Source organism: Astatotilapia calliptera, chromosome 22, assembly GCF_964374335.1.
Source record: "Astatotilapia calliptera chromosome 22, fAstCal68.1, whole genome shotgun sequence".
Lineage (NCBI taxonomy): Eukaryota > Metazoa > Chordata > Actinopteri > Cichliformes > Cichlidae > Astatotilapia > Astatotilapia calliptera.
The window spans coordinates 37329016-37346050 of NC_137442.1; the positions used below are offsets into that span (position 1 = coordinate 37329016).

Here is a 17035-nt window from a genome sequence, read left to right on the forward strand (position 1 = left end):
GAGAAAAGTCAACGTCTGTTTAAAGTAAAGCGCGATTGTTAGCGCGTCACAATGACGTGTAGAATGCGACGGACAACCAACCGCTGTAGGACCCCACGGTGTGTAACCATGCAGATGCCAGGCTGAAAGTAACAACAGGGAGTCTTTGCTATAAACCGCGTCTTGTTTAGATTGCCAACCCTGTAAAGACATTGAACGGTAAGTCATCAAAGTGTTTTGTTAAAGCTGAAGGCTGACGACGAAAGCTGAACACATGGTTAGTTGACAGTTGCGGATTTGATCGATCTTCACGTGTTCAAGTGCCACGCGCGGTGTTTTGCTCCAGCGAGTGTTAGACAACAAAACAACATTACCGCTTTAACTTATTTTGGAAGGTAAGCTCTAAAATATGAATCGACAAAGCAAAATAAGTCAGTATAAATTTTTTATTCGATTCCATTTTACAGTTATTAATGGTATCAAAATGTATAACAATAATACTTCGCATGAAACAGAGATGTCGTGTTTTGGTGGTGGTGGTCCGAACTTCTGCCCAGAGTGTGGGAATGTTCTTCCTCTCCCAGGAATACCGGACGTAGTGTGCTGTCCCGGCTGCTCCTTTAGGATCCCTGTATCAGGTAAATTCCATATCAGAGTTTATGTGTGAGCATGAGCAGCAGAGATTTTGCTGCTATCTCACTTTTTGTTTTTCTCATTTCGCTTCCATCTTGATATTCCTGTGATATTTATACAGCCTGTACAAATGAAGTGGCAGAGCAGCTATCTGAGAGCTATCTGCTGTCCATCTTTGGATCATTTTAGTTTCTTGCAGCAAGTGATTGTATTTTTATAAGCTCAATATACAGTATTGTGGCAAACGGATTCACTCACTCATCCAAATCACTGAATTTGGTGTTTCAGTCACTTCCATGGTCACAGGTGAATAAAATCAAGCATCCAGGCATGCAGCCCGCCTCTACAAACATTTGTGAAAGTATGGGTCGCTCTCAGGAGCTCAGTGAGTTCCAGCATGGTAACGTGATAGGATGCCACTACATGTGGCCTTCAGATTAAATCAGAACAGTGTGCAAAGAGCTTCATGGGATGGGTTTCCGTGACCACCAGCTGCATCCAAGCCTTACATCACCAAATGCAATGCAAAGTGCTGGATGCAGTGGTGTAAAGCACGTGGACTCTAGACCAGTGGAGACCTGTTCTCTGGATTGATGAATCACGCCTCTATTTCTGGCTATCCGATAGATGAGTCTGGGTTTGGTGGTAGCCAGGAGAGCGGTTCTTATCTGAATGCATTGAGCCAAGTCTAAAGTTTGGTGGAGGGGGGGTTTATGGTGTGGGGTTGTTTTTAAGGATACTGCACTGATAACACATTAGTGAGTGATAAGTGCACAGATGATTTCTTCTCTGCTTATTCAGAGTTCTCAGGTCAGGAGATCTATTCTGCCGTGGTGTTTAACCCTGTGGAGCAGACGGCTGTGTCTCAGGATGAGGAGGACTCTGAAATGAAGGGTGCTGTGGTAAGTGCTGCCTGTTTGCTGCCTGCTGAGTGTACTGCATGATGCCAACAGCTCTGTGTGCTACTAATAAGCTCTCTGCTTCCTGTAGATTGACAGGCGCTGCTCTCGTTGCAACAAAGAGGGTATGATTTACCATACCAGGCAGATGAGGTCTGCAGATGAAGGACAGACAGTCTTTTTCACCTGCACACACTGCAGGTAATCATCATGAGGTCACCATATGTTGCTGCTGTTGTGATTGTTTGCTCATCGTTTCATTTTGTCATTGTAGGTATCAAGAGAAGGAGGACTCCTAAGAAGAGGGTCCTTTGCATCTCCCCCCTCCTGCTTACTCAGCTATTGTTGAAGACTGCACAAAAACCAGTTTAAACAGAGCTTACAGTAACCTTTATTTTAAACTTGAGTTTGTACAGTTAGGATTGAACAACATTTAAGTTTATGTGACTGTTGTACAGCTGACCACGTCAATAAAAACTTATTAAAGCAGCATTCCTGTTTTTCTCTTTGGCTGCTTGGATGCACAGCGCTGATATATAGTCGGCAGAAAGTTGTGTGTGAATAAACTCAAGCAGGATTTCAGCAACACCATATTCTTGTCCTGATGGAGCCCCCACTAATTCATGTAACTGAATCAGAACAGGTGAAGCAATATTGAAATGTATCAGCTTTATTTTGTACAGGTTTTTTTTTCTGCACTAAATAAACTTTGTATATTGTTTAGGTGATCAAAACAAACAAATGTGTGCTTACAGCTAAATGTATCCATATTTAATGCCTTTTAGGTTTCTAGTATTTAACGTCTGTCTATGAGCTGACACAGCTAACCTGGCCTGTTTGGCTGAAGGTTGCAGCAGATACAGGAATAATGTCCATAACCAAAGACATCAGTAACAACTCTGACTGAGACCACTTAGGGCACTGATTGAAGGAATCAAGGGCGTAGATTTGGTTTTGGCGTTGGTGGGGACGGATGATTCAGCCACCGAACCCTGCCCTGTTTCCTTTTTTTCCTTTTTGTCTTTGCTTCTTGATAAAAAAGGAGAAATATACTTGCCTACACATGCTATTCTACATGCTTTTAAACCATTTAAAATCACAATTCATAGTTTTACATGTGAATGATATAATGTTAAATTACTATTTAAAAAAATGACTAAGTATTTTAGACTTTAGTTTACTTCAGTCATATTCCATATAAATCAGGTATCATACAAAAATAAAAATAGCTTCAAATACAGTCATGACAATAAAAGAATATGACTTTAAGACTTAACAGCATTACTTCAGTTACACCAACATCTCTGATACATCAGCACTAAGGGAACACTGAATGACCTGCTGGTTTCTGTCCATAAAACTACTCATCTAAGATGACCACAGAGTAAAAGATCTCTCAGCAAAATTATGCAACATTTTAGGCACTGTTGCCCCGATTAACTCGGTGAGCTGGGACTTTTTATTCTCAACATGAACTACTGTTACAGCTACTGGTGTCCCACACAACAACTCAATGTCCACTATGTGAAGCAGCCAAACACAGGCCTGCTCCTCTCACTAACTGAGATAAACTGCTGACATGTTTGTTTTACATCTATACTGTCCAGTCTGTCCTGGTGGACACACAGCAGCATTGTTTAATCTCATTTGAGTCATTGTTGACCTTAGCCATGTTTTTAGTCTTTTGAGAGCACTGAGGCTTCTTTCAGCCTCAGTACCTGCGTTTTATCCTCAGATTACAATTATTATTCTGTGCTTGATGGGCCTCACCTTTGGCCCTGGCTCCTCCCCTCTGACTGCACTAGGACATATTGCCACCTGATAAAATAACACATGATTCGTGCCATATAAAAAGTGAGACGTGTCAATTCAGATTCTTTGTCAAACATACACTAATGAATCAATTTACATCAGCAGCCTAACAACTGTCATGATAATAAATACTAGTTAATCTATAGCACCAAATCATCAGCCACCTGTGAGCTCGCCTCTTCACCTCTGTCTGAGCTACAACATGGCAGAGCTGCCTCTGTCACCTGATCAATAACAGTGAGACACTCCACATACATGCAGTCACACATGTGCTTCAAATACAGTCATGAACCAACAAGTCATCATTTCACCTGTGATCTTGTGTCACCATTGCTCTCTGAGCTTTGTGTTGCTTCTTCTGTCACCTGACAAACAGGACAAACATGACAATAAGAATAAAATGTGCAGCTGCTTCAGTGTTTCTGTCGATTTGTGCAGATCTTGACTCATCAGTGATGTTTGTAGTGTGAGTGCATTTTTAAAACAATTTGTGCAAACTGCACTACAAGGTGGAATATTTGCAAAATCATGACTACCTCATGATATTTTGTCTCAAAAATTAACCCTATGAATATGTCAGTACCATTAGGATGAAATTTTAACATTAGATGTATAACTTTAACAGCCTCTGTGAACTAATATCCTGGCTTGCCCGAGGCTGCCATTTCCTCTGACAGTTTCAATTAAAATTAGAAATGCTGCTCTGAGACTGAGAGAACTAACAGTGCTGGATGTTGTGCAGTTAGTTTCCCAAACATGTTATTCATGGTTACATACAGTTTTAGACTGATGTGGGCCAAAGCCTGGCATAGCCTGTAACGTTATTATGATGGACACATTTTATGAGTGAGCTTGACTTTAAGCGACTCACAGGTTTCTTTGAAAAACACTTTCTTATATCCAGGTTCTTCCTTTTTGCTGCCGTCCTCCTCTCCTCCTGGCAGCGCAGGCTTGCAGCTGCTAAAACTAAACAGAGCTCCCTGAATGGCACAGCCAATCACATTGGCCATATTTGTTACATTAGGTAGGACTCCAGTAGAAGTAATTTAACTCTTTCTGCACCGCTGGTTGAATGAGACGCTGACAGTTTTCCCCCCCATTCTATCGCGTTTGTTTTTTTTACTCGAAGAGTTTAAATTATTGGTGGGGACAATTCAATAATTGCTGGATATTGGTGGGGACATGTTCCTTCCGTCTATGCCCTTGGAAGGAATTAATAAACATAACATGACCAGATAATGTGCGATTGAATACAAGGAGTCTTTTCACCTGGATTCAAATATGAAAGTTTGTCACATTGTTAATCAAGTATATAACCGCCCCTTCTAATTTTCTTCTATAATTAATGATTTTTCGCCATCTGCTGATCACAAATCAGGATTGTGTGCAGGTGATTAACAGAAATGTAGGACAAACTACCCCCACATAAACTAAAAGGTGTCAAATGAAAGGAAAATAGGGTCACAATATCTTTTATTTGCAATAACATTTTGTTCTTGAAACCTTTGTTTACAGTTGTCACTCTGTGAAGGTATTCAGAGGACAACTGAAGAGCGTTTCTTTGCCTTGAGACACTGGTGCGTATCTTCTGCAGTTTGTTTTGCTCAGCAGGACATTTCTTCTTTGTAAGAATGTACAAGCTCTCTGATAGCTTTATTTTGTTGGCCATCTTCACTTGTGTTGACATTGAAGACTTTAAATGAGCTAGCTCTTTATTACAAAAATGACTTGTGTTGGGCATCAGACAGTAATATTTGCTTTGATTCTGGCCAAGCTCAGGTTGGAAGACAGAGCAGCTTTGAAAGGTATAAGTGCAGATTGGATTATCTGTGGATTATACCTTTGTAAGATCTGTATCAGCTGCTTTACAGCCACAGTTAAGCCTCAGTTTCCTGGGGGTTTATCAGGGTATGCAAGCGCTTGTTCCAAAACGGAGACAGTATGGAGAGATATTACCTTTACCCTACCCTGAGTATTAGACAACCTATTCTCTCATGCTAGAGTACTAGCATACGCTAGTGCACTCACTTACTGGATATTTGAACACTTTGGTATAAGTTACTCACTAGTAACTTATATAAAAAAAAGTTACTACTACTACTACTACTACTAATAATACATTTTATTTATAAAATGTCTTTCAAGATACTTAACAATAGAATAAAACACGTAATAGAACAAAGACAAAATAAAGAACAATAAAAACAAAAGCACAAGATAAAATAACAAACAGACAAACTAAGTCCACAAACAAACTAGTCCACAAGGATGGGCGTAATTAACAGTTCATATTCCAGATCCTTGTCTAACTGTACTTTAATATACAGAGAGTGGTTTTATTATACAGCCTGCCTTCATTTGTATAACTGGGTTGTGAAAAAGAAGAAGAAGAAAAAACCCAGCATAACACAACACTGTTGAACAGAACAGCAAACTGTAAAATGTCCAACATTTTGACTCGAGTCTTCCGTAAAATACAGGTTTTACCACAATACAAATCCACTTTGTAATTTTACAGCATCTTTTTAAAAAATTTCCCCGGATGTCAGCGTTTCCAAACTAAATGCAGCAGGCGGCGACACAGCACCCTTCTAATAGTACGATCTCAATTAAAAGCAACAGAAGAAGAAAACGACCAATGAGAATTTTCCTGTTCAGGTCACATGACCTGGAAACATGGCCGCTTCAGAAAGCTGAGAAAGCTATCGAGCAATAACAATTACTTTGAACAGCACAAGTACTTATCTATAGGAAGACGGCGGTTTACTTTACGGTAAAATAGCTTTTTATATTTGTATTCACGTGGTAGCTTTGTGTGGCTCAGCTGTCCTGGTTATAGTCCAGTTATACACGCAGAATACACATGTGCAGAAATAAAGCTGGATCCACAGAATACGGAGTCTTCCGTCAGATACTGTCAGTGTCTGACAAAACGGCTGAAGCAATTTTACATTTTTGTGTTTCTAAAGGAAATCTGGGAGCCTCGTGGGTATGAAGTAGCTTTACCGCGTTTGCTGAAGTTCCTCTTTGCTGCTGGAGACCATGAAGCTGCGTGTCCAGCTGCAATGCAAGAACCTGCATGAATACCTGAAGGAGCTGAGTCCGGAGATTTTGGACAGACTCTACAACCACCCAGCGACATGCCTGGCTGTGTACAGGTGCGTGCCTGTGACTGGTTCTTTTTTGTTATATAGAAAGTGTTGAGTGAATCTTCTTCCCTGTTTTTTTTTATGTGTTTTGATATTTTACAGGGAACTCCCCTCTCTAGCAAAGAATTATGTGATGCGCATGCTGTTCCTGGATCAGCCTCTCCCCCAGGCAGCTGTGGCATTGTGGGTAAAGAAAGACAGTCAGAAGTAAGTTGCCTCTGTTGTTCTGTTTGTCCGCTGTGTTGTCAGTCAAGTACAAAACTACTCTGCTGATTCTCATGAAAATAGAAGAGTTAGAGCATGGGCAAAATAACAACCTGCTAAACTTTGGTGCACATCACTGGTGGCTGATGCACGACAAACTCCAAAGTTTTGTTTTTTTCATTAAAATCACAGTAAATTTCTAAATAGCTCTGTGACACACTGGTCCTGTCAGCTGATGACCCCAGCCTGGTAGGTCTGAGCAGGAGAGCCCCTGTTTTTATGCCTCAAATATCAGCCTTGTGTCAGTGCCCCTGTTTTCTGCTTTTAAACTTTTTTCCTCATTGTTTAAAACTCATTTGAAACATTTGTCAGAGACTAAAATGAGAGCAGGAATTGTTGCCAAAGAGTCAGCAGCCTGTTTGGTTTGTGAAGCAATTAACAGCTTAGCAGAAGATATTAAAAACAAGATAATGGTAACTGCCATGAATTTATTAGAAGTTTGTTACACTTTTATGTTCCTCGTGTGTGGCTTAGAGGTGTTTCCTAAATGGTTGAATGTAGATTTAAATTTATTCTCTTCATTGTGCTCTTTGTCCCCTTTGTATGTTTGGTTCTGGAGCGGCAGGTGACCAGCATAACACATGGTGCAGATCATTTAACTGCATGACTCGCTGTTCAACCCTGTGTCTGCCTCATGAAGTGATTGATAACTGTCAGGTGTGCTCTGTCCTTGGATGGCGGAGCATCCCTGTGTCTCTGAAACAGGAAATAAGTTTTCTTCAGTGTTTGCAGTTTGTCTTTGACATCTTCAGGGGACTGCACATTTCAACGTGATAACCAGTTCTGTTCATTGTTTTTTGTCCTCCTGCAGGGACCACGATGAATGTGTCTCAGTGTTGGCTGGTCTCCGCCTCTGGCACAGTCAGCAGCTGCAGGGTGGTCTGCAGGGATACATTTTAAATCCGGTGTTTAAAGACAACCTGAGGACAGCTTTGCTCGGGGGGTACGTCTGCCACTGTGAAAATACCGATTAGTCATGGGGCTGCAGCATCTCTCTCTCTTTTAGGAACTGTTCTTTGAAAAGTGAAAACATGGTTACTATTGGCGACTGTCAAGCCTTTGAGTCGCCGAGCAGCTGAATAGGGGAATAATGTTGACGCGCCCGTTGTTCAAAACGTAAGTCAAAGTTCCAGATTAAAAACTTCTTTAGTTGTTATCAAATCCTTAAAATCCAGAAAAACACTGATCAAAAACATTCTAAGCTTGAGCGGTCAGCAAAAGTCGACTTCCCCCATCGCCCACTCATTCACAAAAATTCCCTCGGGACGTGAACAGATGATATAGCAATCACTATTACTGTTACCGACACCACGTGACCCAAAGCTACGCCTATCCACAACAGTTACTGGGCCCAAAACTAAGTCAGTGAAGTCACCTGTTACCTGCTCGGTTTCACTTTCTTTCATTCCTGCAGGACCAGTATTAACCAAGAGAGCCAAATCATTGTTGTTTCAACACACAGGGGGCGAGCTTGGGCTGATGAGGGCAGCACGCTGGGCCCTGACCGCCATGCACGAGACATTGAGAGTCTTGACCGCTATGCTATGGAGCGCTGGGAGATCATCCTGCAGTTTATGGTGGGTTCTCCCAGCGCTGTCAGCCAGGACCTGGCACAGCTTTTGGTTCAAGCAGGCCTCATGAAAAGGTATGCAGTAGTCTTTATGTCACATTCACATTTTACATGTAATGTATATGAAAGTAAGAAGATTCAAGATTGTTTATTTGCCACATGCATAGTCGTACAAGTACAAAACACAGTGAAATGTGACTGTGCAAACATTATAAACAATAAGTACATTTAAATTAAAAATCAGGAACTTTTTAATGAAAAATCTGCAAATGTACTTTGTGCCATATGAGCACTGCGGAGCAATGCAAGCAGAGTGGCCAGAGTAATGTAACAGTAAAAACTCTAAAACACTTTTAAATCTGCATTTACAGCTCGTGATATAAATGAAATTCAGCATTATAATGTGCTCCAGTCAAAAACATCTGCATTCTTGCCAGTGATGGTTGTTACTGTGAGATGTTGTTGGTTTTCTCTATAAAGAAGTGCTCATGTTTTTATTTGTAGCCCTGGGGCGTTTGCTTTGGCTGCAGTCAATGAAACAGTCAGTGTTGAAAAACGAATGAAACGTGGCTTGAATCCTCTGGCTGTTGTCTGATGGTGATTGGACTATTTAATGCGGGGAAAAGAATTGGTACTCATATCCTTTAGAACAGGGGTGTCAAACTCAAATACACAGTGGGCCAAAATTCAAAACTGGAACAAAGTCGCGGGCTAACGCTAATATTTATTGAAAAAAAAAGTCTTCCTCCAGATATAAGAATGAATCTTTTCTTATGGACTCAAACACGTTTTGCTGAAAAACTGAATATGGAACAAGCAAAGCTTTATACTAAACAATATATATATTAACTGTATAATACCAGTAGGCCAGCTCTGATAGTCATTTGGTGTGGCTTTGCGGGCCAAATGTAATTAGGCTGCGGGCCAGAGTTTGACACCTATGCTTTAGAAACTCCAAGGGATGGGGGAACGTAATAAAAAAGAGACATGAAGGCAAAATTGATAAATTAGGTTTTTATTAATTTTTGTTTCATACTAATTAAACTGAAAGAGACAACAAGCCACTGTCACCTTCAAAAGAAAGGAAACACTCAAAGTTGGTCACTAAACAGAAGGCCAGTCACACACTCGTCTTCACAGACCAGTCGTAAGCAGTCACCACACACAGCTCACTAGCTGAAAACCAGAAAGGCTCTCTGGCAGCTCTCCTTTCTCTGGCCTCAAGTACTCTAGCTCAATTGCTGGGTAGAGTCAGGCGGCACCTAAAGCTAGACACACCCATGCAGTGTAAATTCAATTAGTCTGTATTCAGTGACTTTGCCTGTACATGACGTATGAGTTTTCCAGCTGCCGAGCCTGATGGATTCTACGATTAGTAACCACTGACGCTGTAGATTGTTACTGTAACCGTACAAGACAAGGAAGCCCAGGTCAGACTTTTCCAGAAAACATCAAAGAAAGGCTTCAGGCTGGGGGGGGATGATGTGTGCAGCCTGTGTGAGCTCAGGTCAAATGTAAATAACGTGTTGGGTGCGCCTGAGTAAGAGGAAATCCAAAGTGGACAGCTGTAACATTGTATGAAAGAAGTAACAGTAAAGAGTAGACTATGCTAAAATAAATTTTCTTTCATCTCCATGGCGTTAACAGAAACTCGCCATGGGGGAGGGTTTGTTGGCGAGTAATGTCGGCGCTGTATCTCATGTTGTCCTGATTTATTCTCCGACTGTCAGTGAAGCAGGAGAGGCGCCCTACATCACCTCAGCTGGCTTCCAGTTCCTCCTTCTGGACACAGCCTCTCAGCTATGGTACTTCACCTTGCAGTACCTCAAAACTGCTCAGGTATGCCTCTCTACTACTTCAACCTGATCAGGTTTAAACTGATTTGACGAGCAGGTCGTTGAGCCTCTAGAGTCTGTAGCCTGTCATTACTCTGACTAGCACGTGTTCAGGCAGACGGGGCTCTAGTCCTCGATGCGAGCTGCTGCAGACGCTGGCTGGACTGAAAACCCTACTTTGGGTCACAGAAATCTTTTCTAAGGATATCTGCTCTATATAGTGCACATACTGGCCTGAAGGGCTGAGCTCTGTGTGGGAATGGAAATCTATTTGTGAGACAAAGTGAAACTTGGCAGTTGTGAATAACAATGAAAACTGGGCAGCATCTTTACATCAGCGTGTAAATTCATTTTGTTCCCACTCTCAATCAGCCATCATTTCCCTGTGAAGTAAGAAAAACATCTTTAGCTGAACCAATCAGGCTCTTCGTGTCACCAGACCCATTTAATCATAATTAATCATTAATCATCCTGTCGCACTCCACGTTGATTAAAGTGAATAATGAATCCTGATGGCAGCACGGTGGCACGGTGGTTAGCACTGTTGCCGCACAGCAAGAAGGTCCTGAGTTCAATTCCACCATCAGGCCGGCGTCTTTCTGTGTGGAGTTTGCATGTTCTCCCCGTGTTTGCGTGGGTTCCCTCCGGGTACTCCGGCTTCCTCCCACCGTCCAAAGACATGCAGCTTGTGGGGATAGGTTAATTGGATAATCCAAATTGCCACTAGCTGTGAATGTGAGTGCGAATGGTTGTCTGTCCCTGTGTGTTGGCCCTGCGACAGACTGGCGACCTGTCCAGGGTGTACCCCGCCTCTCGCCCTATGACAGCTGGGATAGGCTCCAGCGCCCCCCGCGACCCTGAAAAGGATAAGCGGAAGCGGATGGATGAATCCTGATGTAACATAATTAAAAGTGTAATTATGGATAGAAATACATTTGTAAAGCTTGTTGAAAGACTGTCCTTGAGGTGTTTATTCACCAATGATTTTAGTTGTCAGTTGCCTAGCAACTAAAGCTCGACCTGAGGACATACTCGACCCGTGTCGATGAACAGTTAAGCAAACACTCAGAGAGCTGCAGAGTGTGCAGAGCTGTACTTGTTTCCTGTTATGTCCAACAAGAAACACCACTCTGCTGGTAAGTTTGCCATAAAAGACAATAATTTATGGTTACATTAGACTAATATTAATGACTACAAATTGTCATTAATTAATTTTTTTTTTATTTAACCTTTATTTAAACAGGAAGATCCCACTGAGATTAAAAACCTTTTTTTAAGGGTGACCTGGACCAGACAGGCGTACAGAAATACAAATTATGTAAATTATAGAAAAACGCTATGAGCCACCTCTTAATTGTGGATCAATGTTGAATGCATCATTAATATCGATTTAAAAAGAGGACATCAAATCTGTGCCCATAGTTCAAGATCCCCCTCTTCTTTCAGCTGCTCCCTTTAGTGCTCTCCACAGTGGTTCATCCTCGTCTGTCACACCAGCCCTCTGCATGTCCTACATGCACGAACCTCCTCTCAGGCTTCCCCTTTTCTTGCCTGGCAGCTCCATCTTCATCATCCTTTGTCCACCATATCCACCCTCCATCCTCTCCTACTATGAGCTGTTCCTTATTTCTCATCCTGTCCATCCTGCTTACTCCCAAAGAAAACATCTTCTGCTTTCCATTTTTTGTCAGTGCTGCATCACACGTGTCTCGGTGTCCTCTGTGTTGAATTAAAATGTTAGAGCTGAAGCCCCAGCCTGAAACGGACCAAAAGTGTTGATCTCACAAAAAGAAACTGTCCATTCAGGATCGAGGAGGTTGTAGAAATGACTCCGTATCAGCGAATCTTTATCTCACTGCTGTTGTAAGACCTCAGCCCTGCTGTGTAAAGTGCCATGTGGTGCATGCAATGATCCAAGATGGAGTTTATTTGTTTTCCTTTGCTTGTTATTAAATGCTTAAATGTGTAATTGAACCGATCTACTCATATCTCATACTTTGTGTCTTGTAGTCCAGAGGGATGGACCTGGTGGAGATCTTGTCATTCTTATTCCAGCTCAGTTTCTCTAGTCTGGGCAGAGTGAGTGCACAGCAGTTAGCATCTGTTTGACTTATTTATTCATTTTTAATTGATTATTTTTACTGGGGTGTGTGCAAAAAGCAATATAACTTTGCTGTAATACGGTGGTCTCAGGTCTTCCTTTAACGTGCTGCCTGTGTGCCCTAGGATTACTCGGTGGAGGGTATGAGCGAGTCATTACTGACTTTTCTGCAGCACCTGCGAGAGTTTGGACTGGTGTTCCAAAGAAAGGTGAGCTACTTGAGAATCTTACTTTGTGTGCAAAAAAACAACCCAACTAGCTGTTTGAATGGGTCTAGCTTTAATGGTTGTGGCTTGATTTTACTTAACCAGTTGTTGTTCTCCTTCGGATTGGTTTTCTTTCTTGTGTAAATAAGAAAGTGTAGAATCATTCCTACTGTTTGACAAATTTGGGCAGTTAGAGGGAAAAGGTTAAGTACAGCTTACAATAAACACTTCAAACTGAAACCTGTGTGTCCTGGACTAGAGTACAACACTGACAGAGCCATTGCACGTGAGACCTGGTTTGCTAGCTGCTACTGCAGTGCAAGTTAGTGCAGTTACGTAGCAGGGTTGGACTGGTTTGATTACGCTGTCGCCACAAAGAGCTGTGGAAGGCAAAATGACCTAAATGCTTAAAAATGGTTGAAATCTGTATAGAGTTAGTTACCAGAACACTATCAGTAGTTAGAAGTCTGGTTTTGGTTGTTGTTTTTTAATGCTTCCATCTTCTGCTATTTAGAGGAAGTCCAGGAGATATTATCCCACCAGGCTGGCAATCACTCTGGCTGCAGGAGTCGCCAGCAGCTCCTCCTCCTCTAACCTGGCTTCCAGTCCTGGTACTGGAGATGCAGGTTTCATTGTGGTGGAAACCAATTATCGTATCTATGCCTACACAAGTATGTGTGAACACCTCAAGACTTTTCACATCTAGTCACTATGTAACCATTGATTAAGAGGGTGTCAGGATGGCTGAAGCTCCATTGTAAACCGCATAGAATTTGACCCTGACTTCCTTTAACTGTTTTACAGTAGCATCTCTAATTGTTTGTGTAATTTTCCCCTTTGTTTCATTTGAAAGGATGCACAGCTATCATACAGAACCTGTCCAGACTTGTGTTTGTGTGACTCTCACAGATTCAGAACTTCAGATTGCTCTGGTGGCTCTCTTCAGTGAAATGCTCTACCGCTTCCCCAATGTAGTTGTGGCTCAGCTGACAAGGGAGTCTGTGCAACAGGCTATCGCCAACGGGATCACTGCACAGCAGGTACTGCTGCACTGGGCTCACTTACACACTAAAAATTCAGTTCTCATCTTTCCCATCCTCCAATCCCCTGTACTGATGGAGCCGCAGCAAAAACACAAACTGTGAACATTAGACAGATTGGAACAAACACAGAAAGTAATTATGATAGAACATTAGACTTGCACTCCCGTATGCATTGCCACCACAGAGCTGTAACCTTCGTCACATGGCCTGATGTTACAGTAGAAAGTGAACACTCAGTAAATGTATGAAAGAATTAGCTCACATAAACCTTTGATTTCCTCTTTGGAAACTTTTAGGAATACTTTTCAGCAACAACTTCAGGATCAAATGTTTTCCCTACTTGATTTTGTGTTAACGCACACCTGAATCCAGAGCAGCGAATTGTCGAACAGTATATTCATTTTTGTTAAATGAGTAATGGCACATAGTTTTGTGATTCATCTAATTGAAGCCCTATTAAGGAACATTTTATTTTTAGAACGTCCTGATGTGTAAAACCTTAAGAGGGTGCACTTGTTTTGACATTGATGCGTCGGGCACGAAGCGGCGCACACCCCGGACAGGCCACAGAGAAAACTTACATTTACAATCACGGGCAATTTATTTAAATCCCAAATGCCACAGCAAACCGGGCCGGTGCAAGTATACCCACCCGCTGTGGATAAGTCCAGACTGGGACAGAGTCTAGTCCCTCTGAAGGCGACTGGCTCCAGAGCTCCAGAGCTGAGTTTTTACATTTTGTGTTCTCTTCTGTTCAGATTATCCATTTTCTGAGGACCAGAGCTCACCCTGTCATGCTCACTCGGGTACAGCATTGATTCTTTTTGCAGTTCAGTCTAGTAAAATGAATAATGAACAGGTTAATCGCTCTGCAAAGTATCCTCATCCTCTGTTGTGCTTTTAGACCCCGGTGCTGCCTCCAACTATAACAGACCAGATCAGACTGTGGGAGCTGGAGAGAGATCGCCTGCAGTTCACAGAGGGTGAGCATGTTTATCAAGTGTGTGTGTTCAAAACAACACTTAACACTACTTGTTTATTTCTTGTCTTCATAAATTTGTTGTAATGTACATATCCACTGTGCTAATTACAGGCGTGCATCAGTAATCGTGTCATGCTAACAAGTAGTCTGCTGCTCTCACATATTGTTTTCAGTTTCACATTAAAACCTGTGGTAAAGGTGAAAAATACCCGCCCTCCCTGTTAGATGTGAAACATCTCCCTGCAAACTGTCGCTCACTCAATGTTTCCTCCTTTTTGGACTGCTCTTTGTAAATGAGATTGCTTGTGTAGGACAATCCCAACAGTCAGGCTATTTTAATCCACTGTTCTTTCTTCTTCTTCTTTCTGATGATGCCCAGTTCACACTTCAGCAGGTCATCTTGATGATGCCTAGTTGCCTAAATGCATTGTGTCGCTGCCATGTGATTCAGTGATTAGTCATATGCCTTAACAAGTAACAGGTGTATCTAATGAAGTGGCAATAAACAGCAGACTGTGTACATGTACTTTTATCAGTGAGTGGTTCCTTGGCGCTCTATGTAATGTCTGTGAACCATCATTTGATTCTTCCTGGTGACGCTGGACTGACTGCTGACAGAGACCTTTCAAAATAGCTGAGCTGTAACTATCATTGCATGAACTCTACACTATGATAGAGAGGAAGAGAACTGATTGTGTCTGTCTGTCTGTCTGTCTCCTTCAGGTGTGCTCTATAACCAGTTCCTCTCCCAGGCTGACTTTGAGGTTCTGCGAGACAGAGCTCAGGTTGGTTTGTTTTTATATTAATACCAGAATCATAACAGATTAATATACTGTGTAATGTTTTTAAGGATCCTTAGTCAGTTAGGATATGCTGCTTTGATTTTGAGGTCTCCAGCATTGCTTGTACCTGCTGCTCCAAGACGCTCATAATGTCTTCATAATGGAACGTCCTGGTGTACAACAAAACGTAACAAGTTGTAATAGTACAAATTTTATTAAACATAACTCCTGTATTGGTGTTACAGCACAAGAGCCAGTGACGTTGTGCCATATTTTCACTGTATGTATTCATATAATTCCATGCGATCGACGCGTTGTAGTTACAGCAGATGGACATCTTTTTAATGACTTTTCTGTTCATCAAATGCCAAGACTGTCTTTGTAGCCTGCTGGTGTCTAACAAAGGTGTTCTGGTGCAGGGCCTGGGCTGTCTGGTGTGGCAGGATGTGGCCCACAGAGTGATGGTGGTGACACCACAGGGACACAGCGAGGTCAAGAGGTTCTGGAAACGTCAGCGATCTCACACGTAAACGGAGGAGGAGAAATGTGGCTTTTCTTGCTTTCCACTACCATCACCGTTGTTAGTACGATAGGAAAGTGAAGATGACTTTGTATTTTTTTACAACATGCTAGCATCTGAGTATTAAACTGAACAGTTTCTGCTCATGCTTTCCTTTTTGAGTAGCTGTGTGCATCCTATACTCAGAATCAGGTTTTGATTACTGAGTTCTCGAAGACACCCTTTGGACTCTAAGTACTACAAAGTACTGTGGAACAGCCACTGTAAATAATCGTATAACTGGTGGAGTTACAGTGAAAAAGCTGACAGCAATAATGGAACCAAACTCAGAAGATTAATTTGTAAGAAGCCAACTTTATTAATTGATCTGTTTGGTGTTGTGACCTGAAAACTAAGTGCATGGCTCAAAGACACCCTGTACACACTGGATAAGGATTGTGGCTTTTTATATTTTTGAGTTCAGAATAAAAGTTGTTGAATTATATTTTCACAATAATGTTTTGAATTAACTTCACATAATACCTGCTTGAAACAACAGACACTTATCTTTATGTTGGTATTGCCACTAGAGCAGCTTTTTTTCGTGGCTGTGGAAGTTTAACTGGGACAGTATGGTGTCTTGTAAGTAATTGCTGTTTGAAGTACTCATCCATATTCAGTAAAATATAGTAGATGACCTTAGTGGTAGCTCCCAGTTTGAAGTAGCAGATAGGATTAACTAGAATTTTGCTAGACCAGGCCATGGACCAGTTGGAAGGTTGATGGATCCCTCCAGCCTGCTTCCCTGAGGAGGATCGCAACTCCTGAGTTTCCTTCAGTGTGTTCACCATAGTGCCAGTTAGTGAGTGTGATTGAATGAAAATGTTAGAGGAGCCTAGGCATAGATAAAAACACTGTGTAGATATGTGTGTGTATGAGTAAATGAAATTGATGAGAAGTTAAAATGCACTCCTCATGAGCAAGAATATCATGGTAACGTTTGTCTTTTAATAGTTTCTTTTGCAGTGTGGGAATGACTGTACAGCATACATCTTCAGTGACTCAAAAACAAGAATGAGGTGCACAAGTTTGAATTTTCTCTCATCCACACAGTCAAAAGTATACACACAGGCACATCTGGATATTGGACAACCCTTCTTGGCAGAATTGGTTGAGTTCTTTAAATCAGTTGGTTTTCTCTCTGCTTTTAAACTTAGCCCACAAATTTTCTATGGGGTCAAAGTCTGGGGTTTTGGGAAGGCTTTGTTCTTGATTGGTAGC

General features: G+C 41.7%; 2 protein-coding genes across 3 annotated transcripts; both read left to right on the top strand.

Annotated features, from left to right (window-relative positions):
• Positions 1-50: 50 nt before the first annotated feature.
• polr1h (RNA polymerase I subunit H) lies at positions 51-2003 on the top strand. Of its 2 annotated transcripts, XM_026156511.2 has the most exons (6): positions 54-198; positions 262-374; positions 495-617; positions 1414-1514; positions 1603-1712; positions 1786-2003. In XM_026156511.2, the coding sequence occupies exons 3-6, from the start codon at positions 497-499 to the stop codon at positions 1808-1810; spliced, it is 357 nt and encodes a 118-aa protein (XP_026012296.2). In that variant the 5' UTR covers positions 54-198; positions 262-374; positions 495-496; the 3' UTR covers positions 1811-2003. The 2 variants fall into 2 exon arrangements, with proteins under 2 accessions (XP_026012295.2, XP_026012296.2); XM_026156510.2 differs by having other exon boundaries at positions 51-374.
• A 3953-nt stretch (positions 2004-5956) lies between these two features.
• gtf2h4 (general transcription factor IIH, polypeptide 4) lies at positions 5957-16259 on the top strand. Its single transcript, XM_026156483.2, has 14 exons — positions 5957-6096; positions 6293-6481; positions 6575-6679; positions 7548-7679; positions 8199-8381; positions 10037-10145; positions 12152-12220; positions 12368-12451; positions 12963-13119; positions 13358-13488; positions 14250-14297; positions 14396-14474; positions 15197-15258; positions 15675-16259. Exons 2-14 carry the CDS (start codon positions 6366-6368, stop codon positions 15783-15785), a joined length of 1386 nt encoding a protein of 461 aa, XP_026012268.1. The 5' UTR covers positions 5957-6096; positions 6293-6365; the 3' UTR covers positions 15786-16259.
• Positions 16260-17035: the final 776 nt, after the last annotated feature.

Bases quoted from the DNA above. Each gene is read 5' to 3' on its own strand.
- gtf2h4 (XM_026156483.2), top strand. From the start codon at position 6,366: ATGAAGCTGCGTGTCCAGCTGCAATGCAAGAACCTGCATGAATACCTG. The intron at 7,680-8,198 runs GTACGTCTGCCA...TTCAACACACAG, and splicing joins AGGACAGCTTTGCTCGGGGG to GGGGCGAGCTTGGGCTGATG. The intron at 8,382-10,036 runs GTATGCAGTAGT...TCCGACTGTCAG, and splicing joins CAAGCAGGCCTCATGAAAAG to TGAAGCAGGAGAGGCGCCCT.
- polr1h (XM_026156510.2), top strand. From the start codon at position 497: ATGTCGTGTTTTGGTGGTGGTGGTCCGAACTTCTGCCCAGAGTGTGGG. The intron at 1,515-1,602 runs GTAAGTGCTGCC...TGCTTCCTGTAG, and splicing joins CTGAAATGAAGGGTGCTGTG to ATTGACAGGCGCTGCTCTCG. The intron at 1,713-1,785 runs GTAATCATCATG...TTGTCATTGTAG, and splicing joins TTCACCTGCACACACTGCAG to GTATCAAGAGAAGGAGGACT.